Genomic DNA, 16,421 nt, shown 5'->3' on the forward strand with positions numbered 1-16,421 from the left:
TATAGGTTGTTAATGTGAAAACATTTTACACAAGTCTTGTGTGCTTGTAGAAAGAGTAGTGATCTTGTCATTTATAGCTATACTAATAAGCACGTGTTGAGTAATTGGTAGTATAGTATACTGTTTTACAAAAAACAATGGGAAAAGGGCGGAAACATAAGCCAAAAAAGAATTTCGCAGAAAAACGTCGTGAGAAACAGAAGGTACAAACTTAATCGTTAAATAAATAACATCGGCTGCGGGGTTTGCGGTTATGTTCTATCTTATATATTATACATATACAAAACTTATCAGCCTCCTATATTTTGAAAATAATCAGTGTCTAATTGCTAAGAAAAATTTCTTTTCATGTGAACAGTACTTAAAATTTTTATGAATTATACAGAAAAAGAATGAGTGGGATACTACTCCACACCATAACTATGAAGACATTATCAGAGAAAATAAGGATTTTGAAAATTATTACAAAACTCAGAAAATTGTTCCTGAAGAACAATGGGATTCCTTTATTAATACCATGAGAAAGAATCTTCCAGTGGCATTTAGAATTACAGGATCAAAAGCAGAAGCTAAAGCATTAATTGAAACTATTAAAGGAGATTTTTTTAAGGGTATCTTAAAGGCACATGTCGAAGATGATTCAGAAAATAATACAGGAATTAAACCTAAGGATATATTACAATGTTTGCCATTTTATCCTGATGGATTAGCTTGGCAGTTGCAATTAACCAGAAAAGATATTCGGAAATCTGAGGCATATTTTAGATTACATAATTTTTTAATTGTTGAAACAGATAGTGGAAGCATCAGTAGGCAAGAAGTAGTTAGCATGGTGCCACCTTTAGTATTAGATGTAAAATCTAATCATAAGGTATATTGATCTGCTAATATTTATTACATTAAATTTAGCTTGAAAGATAGAAAGGAATTATTTTAAATAGGTTCTGGATATGTGTGCAGCACCAGGATCAAAGACAGCCCAACTTATTGAAATGATACATTCTGAAGAAGGAAGTGCATTTCCAGGTATTAATGAAATTTTTAATATTTACAAACAAATTAAGCAAATTTTATTGATATTTTACAGAGGGTTTTGTAATAGCTAATGATCTTGACAATAATCGTTGTTATATGCTTGTACATCAAGCAAAAAGATTAAACAGTCCAATTATTTTAATTACAAATCATGATGCCTCAGTGTTGCCTAATTTTGCTACTACCAAGCCAGATGGTACAAAAGAACATCTAAAGTTAGTAAAACATATGAAATAAAGTATTTCTATTTATAAAGATCATGTAATTTTTACATTTTATTACAGATTTGATAGAATACTCGCCGATGTACCATGTAGTGGTGATGGTACAATGAGAAAAAACCCTGATATTTGGTGTAAATGGAGTCCAGCAAATGGCAACAATCTCCATGGGTAAGTATTATTTCTCCTTAAACACTGTATAATTTAATTAATAGAAATAACTTATATATCTATAAATTTAAAGAATTCAGTTTAGAATAGCAAGAAGAGGCTTAGAACTTTTAGCAGTTGGAGGAAGAATGGTATATTCTACTTGTTCATTAAATCCAATAGAGAATGAAGCTGTACTTCACAGGCTTCTCGTTGAAACTGAAGACTCGGTTCAATTAGTTGATTGTAGAGATTTAGTACCTGGATTAGTGTGTGATCCAGGTATCGTATATTGTGTATATATTGTATTATAAATTGTGTATTGTATTGTACGACTTCACTATTTCCATCAAACATTTAATGATGTACTTTCTAGGCATATCACATTGGTTACCAGCATCAAAAGATTTAAAATATTACGAATCATGGGAAGATGTACCTGAACAGTGGCAAACACAAGTTCGCCCAAAAATGTTTCCACCAAAACCTGAGGATGCAACTAAATTTCACTTTGAAAGATGGTAAATAGAAATTGAGTTTCTTGTTAATATTGTTATTGATTTAATTACATAATAATAATGTTTTAATGATGTAGTATGAGAATATTACCACACCATCAAGATACAGGAGGATTTTTTGTGGCTGTTTTGGAAAAGGTAAATCACTTACCATGGGAACGTGCGTCACACAAGAGCGATGAAGTTATTCAAAATACTAAGAGTGAAGATGATGATATTGAATTAAGTTTGGAACAAGAACAAAAAGCAAAAAATGTGCATGGAAGAAAGATATTTGACGATATGAACAAATTACGAGAATCCACAAGAAAACGTAGAAGACTTGCTTCTGGATTTAAGGAAGATCCATTCATTTTCTTCGACGATGATAAGGAAGATGTGTGGTCATCTATTAAGTGGGTGGAAAATTTTTTTAACTTCCTGTTTATTTAATTGATCTTTAATACCGAAATTTTTAGAAGCTTTTATAATATATCTAATGACTTGGATCCTCGGTGTTTATTGGTGCGATGTATTGGTAAAAAAAAGAAAAATATTTATTACACGTCACCCGCGATACGTGATGTTGTATTGTCTAATGGAGATCAAATAAAATTAATAAATACTGGCGTAAAAACGTTTGTACGCTGTGACAATAAAAACATGGATTGTTCATTTAGACTTGCACATGAAGGAATACAAAGTATCATTCAGTATATTGGTGATAGTAGAAAAATTAGGTTATCTAAAGATGACCTGGTAATGTTGTTACAGAACAATAATCCTAATACACCACCAGAAATTGTGAAACTTAATCGAGAAACACAAGAACGATTACAAAATTTTGGTAATATATTTTATAGCATTAAACATTAATTATAAATTTCATTATAAAAATTGTTTCTTTTGTTGTTTCAGCAACTGGAAGTTGTATATTGATATATGAAGAAGAAGGGACAGAAAATCCGTTAAAGTTGCAAATGGTAGGATGGCGAGGTACAATGTCTCTGAGAGCATATGTTCATGTACATGATGCGATTCATTATCTACGTTTATTAAGAGCAGATTGTTCGATGTTTGGTATGTATTTTGAAGTATTTACCATACATTTAAAATGTTACTTAGAATTATTATTTCAGAAAAAAATAAATACAAAGAAAATCGTGTTGCTCAAGACAATTCTACAGCTGTTTCTGTAGACTCGAATAATGAAACTACTAATGATCTTGATGGGAAAGACATTAACATAAAGAAAGAAATTAAGTCAGAATTTTCGGACGAATTAAAAGAATAACACATAATTTTGTAATACAAAGTGATGTTCCTTTAATTTCTTTCAAGATATCAATTTCAGTATGTTATAAGAATAAGTAAAAAATTTGCATTTATTTAAAATTTAATAAAAGTGCGCCATTGGAATTCTGACAGGCGAATATTTAATGCGCCATGACAAAATGTATCTTATAGAAACGAAACAAAATGTTTTATAGGACAAAGAAATGATCATTATTTGATGGGAAATGTTTTTTGTTTTACTAATCGTTCTCTATGAAATAATTTATGAAATTACATGTAATCTTTATATAGTTTGAGCGACAGATACTCTTTCCCTTTTTATTTTTGGCCATTAAATTCAAGATGTTTTGCTGATTATAGTACAAATATTGTTATAAACATGGCCGGATATAGAGGAATCATTAATTCTGAGATGGCTACTGCCATAGTATTCAACAATATGTTATTAAATCGCAGAGAACTTCTTGTTTCTACTGTATATTAAAGTTGGAAAAGATGAATATCTATCGTGTGCCTCATTGATATTCGCTTTAAATTACAGTATGCATTAGATTTTCTTTCGTTCTCAAATTTAGCTGATAACAAGGTTTCTAGATCCTAGGGATTAGAAGATTTCAACTTACGATTAAAAATTTGTTTAACATGGAGAATATCTACTAATAAAGGACGGGTTTTGCTATAAAAAACATTTAAATACAAGTATATAAATATGAAAAATGCTGGATAGCTCATAACATATAGATAAACTATAAAAGAAAACAAAAGAAAAACCTTTTCTAAAATCTTTTACACTCCGAAAGATTCGAAGTTGTCGGTTGACGCTAGTAATCTCTACTAGTTGGTGTGGTTATTTTTCCGCTGAGATTCTGAGAATTTGATGGTGATTTTGAACCTACAAACGAAACCAATTTTGTATTTATTGATGCATTATATTTCAATAATACCAAACTTACAGCTTTTTCCTGATTTATTTCGAGGGTTATTCGCACAGGGATGATCACCCATCAAATGCTCCCTCCATTTATTTTGATTGACAAGAGCGGAGCACAATGGACAACGATCATAACCTTCAATAGGTTCTGTAACACAAATGATGATGGATGTTATTCATATTCATATTCATTATTCATAGTCAGAGACTATACCAAACAAGTTTGCATACTTGTACACTTGTTATCTTTTCTATGTTCTTCGAAGGAATTTTCATGAATGGCTTGCTTGCATGTGTCACATTTTACGTAATTGCTTCTCATATCACATTCATCTGAAAAATAAGATATATATTTGCTATTTAGTGCTACGCATTAAATGCAATCAAATGAAAGAAACAATACTTACTTAACAAATGCAAGTTCAAATATGAAATTTCCACCACTTGCTTACATGCCTCACACTTTGTTAACATAGGGCAATTTCTCCAATAATGAATGTTTAATCCCTCTTCGGAATATCCTTGTCCCTTGGAGAGGCAAAATATGCATATCCTATAAAAGAAATACATTTTTAACATATATAAAACAGATATTTATAATATGATTGTATGTTACTCACTTGTCACCTTTATGTTCTGTACTATTCTCGGACGGAGATGTTATACTTGTTGAGCTTCCGGTACTCACAACAGGACTCGTTCTCGAAGGAGATTTCGTTAAATTCGCTACATTATTTTCCGTTGATTTCGTTCGTGTGGGTGTAGTTGTTTTATGACTCGCTTCCGCTTCCTTTTTCCTCTTCAATAAACAAATAAGAAGTAGCGTAAATATGTATACCTTCTATATACATGTATCTAATCTTTATAAAAAAATCTGTACCTGAAGATCAATGAGGTCGAATTCATGAAAAAGTTGACGGTACAATAAATTCCTTCTGGTGATGTCATCGTCAGGAGGTAATTGCTTACGGACCAGTCTGGGATTTACCTTGTAGACCAATACCAAAATTCTCTCGGAGACTTTCCTAACCGCTTCTGCTGGATGATGCAATCCCGAGGATCCCAATTCTGATAAGGTCCGACAAGTGAGTCCACTACAACAGTTACAATGCCTTATCAGAGTAATTGCGTTTTAACGAATCAGTCTTAACATTGAGGACAGACCCCTGCAAGTGACATTCACAAATAAAATCATATCGATTGTCACAGACAGTGGTCTGATACCCTTTAGTTCATTATATCAGATATAAAATTTACTATTGAGATTACGTTATTTTGAGTCACCTTTGTTTGTCAGTCGATATTCCGTGGTTGAGAATTAATTGCTCCACCATTTCTAACCTGCTAAGGGCTAATCTTTGATGAGTGCTACTACTAACGGGTCTTGTCAAGTGCACAGGAATAATATGCAACTCTCTGACGCATTTACAATCTGCCATACTGAGTATTGTATGCACTGCCATGTTATGAATTCTTGGAGTAGTATCGCCTGATTTTGTCAGTAATTCAGGAAGTAGTCTTTCTACGCTTCGTGCAATTTCCGCAGAAGATACCCTAAAATGACAATGGTAATTTCTCGTAGACATGTATGATTGAATGATTATTTTAAATAATATTATATAGTGTATTATGTGAATACCTATCAGTTGCAAATTCTGAGAAGAAAATTCTAATTAATTGCGCTGCTAGACTATATACGCTGAAGACTTTATCTCTAAGAGCTCTATGCAGCAGCAAGATTGCAGCTCTGGCTGTTTTATTCGCAGAATGTTTGGAAACTTCCGGATCAAAGGTCTTTAGCTCCTCCTTCAATTGCATCAGGCCCTCCTCCTTATCCGTGAATTGTTTTGAATAAAATTTTTCGACCTAAACGATAAATTTTATTAATTATCATCGTTTTATAATATAACTGATGTAACTGTTTGAAACTTGTATTACCATTTCCATTCCAAAAACAGCGATAGGTAAGGCAGCTTGCTTCTTTTCCCTATCATTCAATTTTGATATCACTTTCGTTTCCGTATTGTCCATGTGGCATTCCCTTGTGAACTCGTTTGTGTGCGAACTGAAACGTAATTTAAGGTAATCTCTATATTTTTCATTTTTCTTTTTCCTCGTCTTACTGTCTTAAAGCAGGAATCGTCCTCTCTTCGTAAGCTTCGTAGCTGGAACGTAGTGCGGGCCCCGCCGATTTAGTTTTTCTTCTGAGAGAACCCTTGTTGCAATTATTCTGTCTCTCTACGACACCGTTTGTGGGACTATCCGTAACTTCTGTTGCAGATAATTGGTTACTCTAAACTGTTAAAATTCCTTTATATATATGTAAATTGATTTACCAGGACTGTTTGGTTTCTGATGCAGAGGCGAAACAGGAGGCTGATGCGCCGGGCCAGTCGGCGATATGGCTCCATCGCGATTTGGTGGAATCACTAATCTCGGAGGAGATGTAATGTCTTCAGGAACAGTAGTTGTATTCGAAGTACAGGTATCTATCGATATAGACTCTTTCCCTTCCATCGACGACTTGTTATTCTTTTCCAGTGGCTATTCAGACACAAGTATAGTAGACAAATATCAAATCTTGATTAAATACTAATTTTAAAGACGCGTATTTACCCCATGAAGCTCTAGTAGATCTTGCACCTCTAAACTCTGGTAGACTTGCTGTCTGTATTGTTGCGCTTGTGCTTTCTTCGCTTTAGCCTTATCGTAGTCCTCTAACGCTATCGCATATTTCTTTTCCAATTCATACTTTCCGAGACGTTCTCCAGCTTTCCTTAGGTTCTCCATCGCTACTTTAAGTTTCGAAGCATACTCGAATCTCTCCTCTAAAAGCATATTTATATACAGACCCTCGTAAAATGTTTATTCTTATCTAAATGATACAATTCTTACACACACCTTCTACAGCTTGTAACTTTTTTGCTTCCATCTGTCTTATGATCTTGGCTACTTCGCGATCGACGTACATTTCGAACGCCAAATCGTCATATGGGGATGTGTAATGGGGATTATACGGTGCATCTCCTTGGCCAGTGAGCTCTTGCCCGTAAGGTTCACCGAGAATGTTAATAGCGATAAGACCGACCTACAATCCCAAATGCGGTTGTAATATTTTTCGTTGCATATGGACCATGATTAAAGATCATATACCTGCTGATAAACATTGTGCGCGTTACTGTGCGGTTTATGAAGTCTTAGTTTTAGCGTGACCGCCTCTGTTTCTGGGAGGGCAACGCTTTTCAGCTCTCTACTTTTGTACATGGTCGAGGCATTGTCGGACAACGTAATATAACCCAAATAACTGAACTCTGTCGTCACGGATGCATTCTCTTCCCTCGATGTCCAAATCTCCAATTTTTCAGCTGCAAGCATTTGATGTAAGCATTATTAAGTTGCTCTCTCGTTAACGCGTTGTTCGAAGAAGAAGAGAGGAATTTATAAACAATGAAGAGTAGAACGTTGCGCGGTATTCAGCCTTGAGTAGAATAAGAAACGGGGATGAAACGAGAAGGGCAAAACGTAGCCAGGGCAAAACGAAGGGCCAGACCTAGCCTGGGGAAATTGAGGTTGCCGTACTAATTTGATTTTCATTGTTACTGAATTGCTTACCGGAGAAACTCGGCAGTTTCTGTTACACCGTGATATTAAATTTTCATAAAATGATTCACGGTAAGAAATAAAGAGAAAGATAATAACTTGATAAATGTATTATACGTTGCGTTGTTTGCAGCGATGGAAACTTACGAATTAAATATTGATGAGCCAAGACTTGTATCCTCGTAAGCTTCGTCGGGCCATGAAGGCGCAGAATGAGTTCTTGAGGATATGTACATCTTCTTGAACTCTGCCAGCCTCTTACCGTCGGTCCATGAACGTTCAGCTCCAACGAAGAGTGTCTATCTTCTTCGCCTGCGATTATTTAAAATGTTATAATCTTAAATAAAACGAAGCATATTTTATAAAATTGCAATAAGTATTATCGTTGTTGCAAATGGATTTTATTTTAAAGATTCCGGCATTGTATGGAGAAAATTTTTGATCGAATATATTCGATTCCTACTGAAAATTTAACCAAAGTTCCATTTATGTATCGTTTCTATTTCGAGCTATTATATGCTTCTGCTTTCTGAATAAAAATGGAGATTGTAAGAGATGTAATCAATAATGTTTTAACTCTGAAATTATTCTTTCCACGATGGACCGTTAACACGAGACCTTGTCACGCAATACCGTACCTTAGCTTACGCTTTATAATCATAACAACGAGAGAAACGTGTTACTTGGCTATTTTTGTGCGATTACATACTTATAATCGAAAATACTTAATCTAATATTTAATAGCTCGGTAAGGTGTTATCCAGGCATCGATTACAGCTTCATTACGTTCGAGGGCAATCTATACAATCTGTAATGAGACGCGGTGAAGCACGTGTCGAGTCGTTGTCGTTAACTTGTTTTCTTCTAAAGCAGAAATTCTCGAAAAATGAAATCTTTTCCGCGTGGATAGAAAAAAAAATCGATGTTCGCGTGTGCAGACGATTTCGCAATTTTATACCCTTCTGATTTATACCGATGAATATTATTTTATCGTATATCTTTGCGCTGTCAATCCTCGGATCTGCAGTAATTTATACACCTCGAGGTTATCATCGTTCGATATATTTCACAATCACAATCTGATGTTCTCTTACTGGTTGCGTACACGACGTTGAATCCGATTTTTCGTGGCATGTCGGGGGTGACGTCCTAGCGACGAAAACAACGTATCGGTACCATATATACTAGAACGAAGACAGCAAAAAAAGAAACGTGTACAACAGGAGAAGGGGAAATGAAGAAAACGTCAAAATCTAAAAACCACAGCCATCTGAAAGCTCGATAAGGGGTGCTAGCAAGTTTCACCCCGGCACGTAGGCAACGCCACTTGCACGTCTGGCCGCGGCGAAGCTTGCGACAGAACTGACTAACTGCACCCGTTCCGCAAACGGATACTCTGATCTCGAGACCTCGAGCATTTTCGCTTGCCAGACTAGATACTCTCATATTTTTAAACTCTGTTATCGAGAAACGAAAAATCCGATGACCGATTGGAACAGCACGACTTGGTAACATTTTTTGGAACAAATTTGACGTTTCCAAAGGGGATGATGAAATAGCGGTGATAAATAGGATGTTGAAGGTCCTTTTGTCGCTAAATTTTATGTAATAAAAAATTATTCTTACTTATTTATAAATACGTAAAAAAATACATGTGGATTAATTCTGAAAGTTTATTTTGTTATATTATATATGATTACGCGTAGATAGCGTTTATAGCGTTGGGTATTTTTTTTTACATCTTGGCTAGTTTCTGTACATGGCACATTGTAGCACCGTCTTGCATTCTGCTCAAGTCGAAATATAGACTGTAATTTTGTAATGGATCAATAAACGGAGGCTGCGTGACGTCAGAGGGTGCGGCGAGGGTGGAATCGCTTGCTAGAATCGTTATACGCGTATCGTGACTATCGTGTCTCTCATTGACGACCACGTGTGCATACACGTGCTTTCCCATTTTTAAAGCATGCTTTCATACTTTATTAATTTCAAAAAAAGGGACTGTCCTGGATTAAAACATATCGATTAGTGCATATAACTTAAGTGTTTATTGAAAAAACGCATATTAATATACAATCTTTTATTTATAGACATTTTGATTTATATATCTTTCTTTTCAAAATATGAGAAATGACTATTTTCATTTCTTTTCTTATTGCATGTTATATTACGTTGTTGCAAAGAGATATAGAAGACCTTTTGCAAACTGGAAAATTTCTGATCCTCCCAGCTTTGATTCTCCATAAACACGGTCGACGAATGTGATTGGAACTTCTCCTATGGTGTATTTGAATTGCCTAGCTCTTACAATCATCTCCATCTGGAAGACATATCCCTTTGATATACAGGACTGAATAAGTTTCTCCAGTACATCTTTTTTGTATAGTCTGCAATTTCAGTACCATAAGATATGTATATATAGAATGTTATAACAAATTTACGTAAAATTAATGTCTAAGTTATTTGCCTAAAACTTCCTGTGAGGTCACTGACACCTGGCCTCAGCAACAGTTGAGTCAAGAAATTTGCTCCCCTGCTTATTAATTTTCTCTTGAAATCCCAGCCATAAACTCCACCACCTTGCTCATACCTGGTGCCACTAATGATATCTAGATCAAGATATCTTTGCTGCTCTATCATTTTTGGTATAAACTTGGGCTATAAAAATAAGAACATATGTTATATTCAATATTATTCTTAAGGCAAGTTTCCTCTTGAAGACAAAGATAAATACATGATGAGACAAATCTGCATCCATAATAACAATAAAGTTCCCTGTAGCATGTTTAATCCCATGCATGTAAGCTGTGCCAAGCCCAAGTTTTTTTTCTCTCGGTCTCAAAATAATTTTGTTCTCTCCATATACATTTTGCAGCTGTTTGGCCATGTCCAATGTTCCATCTGGTGAACCATCGTCTATCACGATAATCTCATAATCAAGTTCGCTAGAATGTTGCATATTATCGCTTGACTGATCAATCGTTTTGATCTCATACTTATAATTGTCTAATTACAGAAGCGATGACTTCTTTCAGATTTGAGGTTATGTTGCCATGATAGTTACCTCTCATCCATATACTTCACGATAAGCCATATAATTATGGGTAAATTCTCAACTTCGTTATAGGTTGGAAGCAAAATCGAATACTTATCATTTTTCGCTAATTCTTTTATATCTTTTTTTGTCTGTTCTCTCTCGACCATGGTTGACAGCAATACTCGATGGAGAGACGTGCCACGGACGAATCCTTCCTTATCAAGCGTCGCTCTAACAAAGGTAGCGCAACAATCCACGCGGCTTCGGAAAACTTATCAATAAAGCAGTCATCCTTCAATGACGTGTCTCGATGACGCTCCTTTACGTCACGACATAGCGGTGCTTTCAACTTTCATTCATCGAGTCCTTAGACTCGTATGAAATGAATCATTTAAATATTTGAAAGTCTTGACAGTATGGAGTCTCAAATATCACCAGAGAACGACATTTACGGAATATATATATGAATCGAATAAAATCAAATACAAAACGCACTTTTAAGTATTTCTTAAAGTATGTCGGAATACTTTTTTAATTTCAATTTTTTTATCAGAACATTCTTTCGATGAAAAGATTTGCCAGACATCGTCTCGAATCAAAGTTCACCATGATAAAACAGCAGCGAAACTTTATCTACGGGGTTGAAGGCTAGGTGCCAGGAACGTGCCGCGAGAAATTGGCATGGTTTATTAAGCAGGGCCATTTATCGTGTCAAAAATGCTTTGAGGAAGTGAAATTTGGCGACGTGACGAGGCATAAACATGGTACAATTACAATTAGTGAACTCGGTGCGAAAGTACGCAGACCGCCATAGCTTCCGTCGCGCGCAACAAAGGTCGACCAAACGGCATCCCCACCATAATGAGAGGCAACAGCGAACCACAGGCGACCCCCCACCGTCGACCTCGAGATCCTGTGGAGCAGCCGCTGTCCCGTCCCGAAGCAAACGACGCTCCTCGCCGCACTCTTTGGTCGTCTACGGACCTAGAGTGTTCGTTCTGTTCGCCAAACCCGTGTGATCAGCGTGTATCTCTGCGATTTAATCGACGTGTCGTCGGTACGTAAACCGGTGAAAAACGATGTGGTATAACGATCGCACGCGTGAGTCATGCTCGAAGGGCTTCGCCTACTCGAAATTCGCGCGATTATCGCAAGAGCCAGATAGGGTCAATTTAAAAAGGTCCCTGGTTGTCTTTCGAGAATTTGCGAAATCTCTCGTGGGTGTGTACGTGTGTGCATGTGTTCCTGTGGATGAAGAGTGTGATTTTACTGCGGTTTATCATTTACGATTGAAAGCTTCGTGCTTCTAGCGTTCTCTCGCAACAGCTCGTGATCGCAACAGCTCATTGACGTGATTGTATTCTTGGTATTCTTCGTAGAACATAGGTCGACGTACTCGGCGATTGTCACCCGAGAGGTTCAACGAAATTCTTAAACCGATCGTTTCATCTTAAAGTACAAAGAATCGCGAACGCCAGCGAAGAAGAGACAGCACGCGACTTTTTGCCCAAGTGCACTGCATTGGCTGACGCACAGTCTCTAGATGCAACTTTAAAACGATTCAATGGACACTGCAGAAGAATCACTGTTTGAGGTCGGGCACATGCAGCTATCGGGAAACATCTCTTTTAATTTTCGGCACGAAGGAAAGCATTGTCTTTTCTTAAAACGAAAGATCGGTATGGGATGAAAAGACGATACGGTCCACCGGCATCGCGTACAAGGGTGGTGACCTTCCTCGAAACCAGACAGACGTTAGATGGCCCAGATCTATCCGTCGTAATACTGCTGACATCGGGATTAATTAAACGAACGGCGACACTTACTCGTCGTCGGTCGAGATTCCTTTCTGTATCTGCATCTTTCGAGACAATGATCGCGACAACGAAGGAGAGCAATATTCGTGGTCCAGGTAGCGAGTCATACAGAATTTTATAAGCTCAGAGACGAGTTTCCCGGATTTAGCAAAGGCTGACGAAGGAGCGGAGAATCGGGCAGACTGGCAAGCAAGCGGACTGGTTCGGGCAAATACCAGCAAGCATGGCGTACGCTGCACGAGGGGTAGATTGGTCCGCTCCGCACCCTGCGATCAATAAACCCGCCGAGAGGGAGCAGTTCCGTGACGAACCGCACTACTCCGTTCTTCCGCCGCCCTTTCTCTTTCTCTTGCTCCGTCTCTCTTCTTGCCGCTCTTGCGTCGTTCGCCTCTCCCGTCCGCTGTCTTCTTTCTACCTAACCCATGCTATCAACGATTCAGCACGTGCACGCTGTATCACCGGCGCTTTTGAAAAACGACCGGCAACGTGTTCTAGAGTTCTAGGGATTAGCACGAGCCGACGGACACTAAAGGCTTCGCGCACTTTCAGTTTCCACGCATTGATTTCCTTTTTCCCTGGCTTTTTTTCCTTTTTTCTTCCCCCGTTTTCGTCCGCTTCGCTTTTTAGCCCGCTTAAAACATCGACGCGCACAGGCCTCGTATATCATCGTGATTTCAGCCAGCCGAAAGCACATGCACTTCCTCCAGGATCTGGCTCAGCTGCAGCGCAAATTTCAATAAGGCTCCATTCCCGCATACATCGCCTCGTTTCTTTTCTGCTTCGCCAAGAAAGAAGTCACGCTGCTTTGACTAACATCGCGATAAAATATCGGTCGTATAAGAATGTAGAAACGTAGGAAACTATTAAGTACGACCGACGACGTGTTCCGCTTCCGCTTAATGGCATGCACTGGTTGTAGTCAAGCATGGCAAACTGCTTGACAAGCTTGCAAAAAATTCGGTGCGATCATCGTGTTATATAGAACCAGCGAACAGAGCTGGAGCATGAGCCGGCCAATCCAGTTGGCCTTGAACCGGACGGAGGTCACTCATAAAGGAAAGAAATCGGATATATTTATCGGTGTCACAAAGAGGAATTCGCATCTCCTTCCAGACGGGAAACGACTTACAATTAGGAAATACATAGTTTCTTTTCTCTCTGTCGTCAAGGCAACGCGAGGCTGTTGCGATCACGGCTGCGTGAGATTATTTTTCTGGTGAGTCGTCCAGCTTCAAGCTCGCGTGTTTTTCTGTGAAATCAGGTGAGAATCAGTGCGATCAAGGAAGACAGGATCAGAATGTGGCGTGATCCACCAGGAGGGGGGTGTAATATACCCACCTATCTAACGACGATGTTTATATTGGCTCTTCTGGCATTGACGAACGGTGAGTCAACTAGCTTTAAAAATATACATATGTCGCAGTAACAATGATAAGCGATGACCATGAGCCGTGATACTTCTTCCTTCGAATGAAATTGATCTTTATCTTGATCTTCATCTATCTCGTAACACAATATCTTGATTTGCAAGGAAACGGTTGAGTTATTAAGAGTACAGTAATCAGTCGAAAGAATGCGTCACTGCGTTCCAATCTTGTCCATCTAATCGTATTCGCATCAAGCACGTATGACACGATGCAAGCCGTGAGGTCAGCAGCTGATGCGGTAATTTATCTTTCGTTTAGCAATGTTCGGGATAACACGTTCTCTGAACGTGCACACGATCAATAGGAGGATTAATCATAGCGAGACTGGTGAATTTTGCAGCTGCTATCAACGTCGCGAGTCCCTAAGATACCGCAATGCGATTTTGCGACGAAAGTCTTTTGATCTTCTTTGAAAGGACACGGTGGCAGACGAAAAACAGTAAAATATTCGGTAGAATCGCAGAATGTAGAATCATCTCCGTATTTTGCATAAATCTTTAGGTTCTGTGTGATTCGTGGTACAATTTCGTCGGTTGGTGAGGAGGACGGATGAGAAACCAGTTGGACGGTAGTCGATGCAATCTCGCGTTGCTTCATTTCGCATCCGTCAGCTCGTGAAAGGTCCACGAGAGGCGTAGGTAGGTAGAAACGGAGCACGGACTGCAGCTGCCGAAGAAAAGATCAAGAGAGAGGGGAGAAGGAGGAAACCAAGGGAAAGGAACAGCTGCTGTTCCCAGAACCGACGGTTGTGCTTGAAAGAGAATCGTAGCTTGCCTGAGCACCGTTCTCCGCCAGGTGAATCTTTTGATTTTGCGCCCGTCATACTCCCAACACGAGGCGCCTTGGCGATGATTCGACAGACGGTGGAAGATACTTTCCATTAAAGCATAAAGAAGTAAAGATGTAACGGCGGGATATACGTGTACAAAAACCACGTCGTACAGCAAGGAAAGAAATGTTCGCTGTTACGAGCAAGAGAGTCGCTGAGTAGGTTTAAAATTAAATCAGAATGAAATCAAGCAAAACGATGGGAAACTCGTACTTGATCTGAAAGTTGCACGCTCGAATACCGTCGTATTTCCAATGGCGAAGGGAATATTTTCGTCGACGTGGCCCTTGCCATTTTAAACGATCTGCGGATTGTTCACCAGCGACACACTTATGGGCGATAAGTTATCGCCACTCGACCTCGCGCTTATATGCCATCGCGGTGAATTGTGAAACGAGGACTTGAAGAAAAAGAGGAGAGACGCGTTTTTTGGCCGCCGGTGTGCGGTGGTTGACTCGGAGCTTTTCAAAAGCCTTTATTCGATTGTTATGGCTGTCACGATCTTACGAGCTCCAACGCACACGCGTGGAAGCGTAGGCGCGTGAGTCACACGCGCATCATTTCCATCGTGTGAACGGACAACACACCGTCACGTTACAGCCGCATACAAGCGCGTATCTTTGCTGGAAATATATTCTCGAAGCAGGGTATCCGGACGTCTCAAAGCTTGCCTATATATGTATGTACATATAGATTACAGAGCGGTTATCGACCGGTAAGAATCTCGTCTGTGATACTTTGATCGTAAGCGCGTAATGCTGGAACTTAACGAAAAATGCTTTTACACCGGGCTTTTACCAGGTCACCGATCAATCCTCCTTCTCGCCTGTTTGCGACCGTGTTTTCTTAATGACCAAACAGTTCATTCAACGGTCTATCCGATGGTTGTTTGAAATTATTGCGTTTCTTCCGTGTTTAAATTTACTCTATACAACGATGACGGCTGCAGGGATGTAATTAGATTGGCACGATACACAAGCGGGAGCAAGGAACGATGCGAGAATAGATGGACTTCGAAGCCATGCAAGACCTGGGAAAACAGAAAGAAGCGGAGGGGATACGTGCGCTAAGATTCGATACGACGGAACTTCGGAACACCTGTTCCTCGTACCTGCGCACCTCTTGTCGTTCGCCTGGCCGGCGCAGCGTACGCTTCGCTAACCGGTTCTTCGTGACTCGGATTTTACAACGTGCTACGTTTATCCGTTCTCGCCTTGTAACCGTGCGTTATAAACCGGTAGACAGTTACGCACCACGAAAGTGGAACAAGGGACTCTTGTATAATCGTAAACACGCGGAAACTCGCATCGATGCTGGAGATAGCCGGAAAGTAAATCACCAGAACACTTTCGTCGGTGCGAGAAAATTTGTAACCTAGTTTAAAGCCGAATCTTATCGTAATCGTTGGCACGATACCGATCTTTACCATTGGCCACTCTCGTCGATGTACATCGATGAAATCGGAATCTCTGCGACGGAAAAGGAATCACGCATTGCCGTCTCCCTTATGGTCACGTGACGTTGATAGCATATTATTCAATAGCAGACCGGCAACCTGTTGTTTGCTGCAATTGGCGACGC

At 38.8% G+C, this 16,421-nt stretch overlaps 4 protein-coding genes across 54 annotated transcripts in view; 2 read left to right on the forward strand and 2 right to left on the reverse strand.

Annotated features, from left to right (window-relative positions):
- Positions 1–11: 11 nt before the first annotated feature.
- On the forward strand, positions 12–3,699 carry LOC100650195 (tRNA (cytosine(34)-C(5))-methyltransferase). Its single transcript, XM_003394937.4, has 11 exons — positions 12–203; positions 386–871; positions 942–1,026; positions 1,088–1,250; positions 1,320–1,427; positions 1,501–1,688; positions 1,783–1,927; positions 2,002–2,319; positions 2,383–2,750; positions 2,822–2,983; positions 3,043–3,699. The coding sequence occupies exons 1-11, from the start codon at positions 138–140 to the stop codon at positions 3,195–3,197; spliced, it is 2,244 nt and encodes a 747-aa protein (XP_003394985.2). The 5' UTR covers positions 12–137; the 3' UTR covers positions 3,198–3,699.
- Positions 3,477–9,079, reverse strand: LOC100650072 (centrosomal protein of 104 kDa). 2 transcript variants are annotated; one of them, XM_048405031.1, is made up of 16 exons: positions 8,825–9,079; positions 7,878–8,042; positions 7,284–7,495; positions 7,032–7,218; positions 6,747–6,958; positions 6,467–6,674; positions 6,254–6,398; positions 6,069–6,195; positions 5,770–5,996; positions 5,415–5,684; positions 5,011–5,224; positions 4,751–4,929; positions 4,538–4,683; positions 4,362–4,463; positions 4,153–4,278; positions 3,477–4,091 (listed from the first exon to the last, which is right to left on the reverse strand). In XM_048405031.1, the coding sequence occupies exons 1-16, from the start codon at positions 8,862–8,864 to the stop codon at positions 4,021–4,023; spliced, it is 2,631 nt and encodes an 876-aa protein (XP_048260988.1). In that variant the 5' UTR covers positions 8,865–9,079; the 3' UTR covers positions 3,477–4,020. The 2 variants fall into 2 exon arrangements, with proteins under 2 accessions (XP_048260988.1, XP_003394984.1); XM_003394936.4 differs by having other exon boundaries at positions 6,254–6,401.
- Positions 9,080–9,755: 676 nt separating this feature from the next.
- On the reverse strand, positions 9,756–11,076 carry LOC100649876 (dolichol-phosphate mannosyltransferase subunit 1). Its single transcript, XM_003394935.4, has 4 exons — positions 10,795–11,076; positions 10,465–10,675; positions 10,198–10,388; positions 9,756–10,117 (listed from the first exon to the last, which is right to left on the reverse strand). Exons 1-4 carry the CDS (start codon positions 10,932–10,934, stop codon positions 9,898–9,900), a joined length of 762 nt encoding a protein of 253 aa, XP_003394983.2. The 5' UTR covers positions 10,935–11,076; the 3' UTR covers positions 9,756–9,897.
- Positions 11,077–11,687: 611 nt separating this feature from the next.
- Positions 11,688–16,421, forward strand: part of LOC100649765 (Down syndrome cell adhesion molecule-like protein Dscam2) — a 56,176-nt gene continuing 51,442 nt past the window's right edge. For all 50 annotated transcript variants that reach the window (XM_048405023.1, XM_048405027.1, XM_048405012.1 and 47 more), the window contains exons 1-2: positions 11,688–11,824; positions 13,846–13,969. In XM_048405023.1, coding sequence (XP_048260980.1) covers positions 13,882–13,969 — 88 coding nt within the window. In that variant the 5' untranslated portion in view covers positions 11,688–11,824; positions 13,846–13,881. The remainder of the gene's footprint in view (positions 11,825–13,845; positions 13,970–16,421) is intronic.

Source organism: Bombus terrestris, chromosome 4 (assembly GCF_910591885.1).
Source record: "Bombus terrestris chromosome 4, iyBomTerr1.2, whole genome shotgun sequence".
NCBI classification, from domain to species: Eukaryota; Metazoa; Arthropoda; class Insecta; order Hymenoptera; family Apidae; genus Bombus; species Bombus terrestris.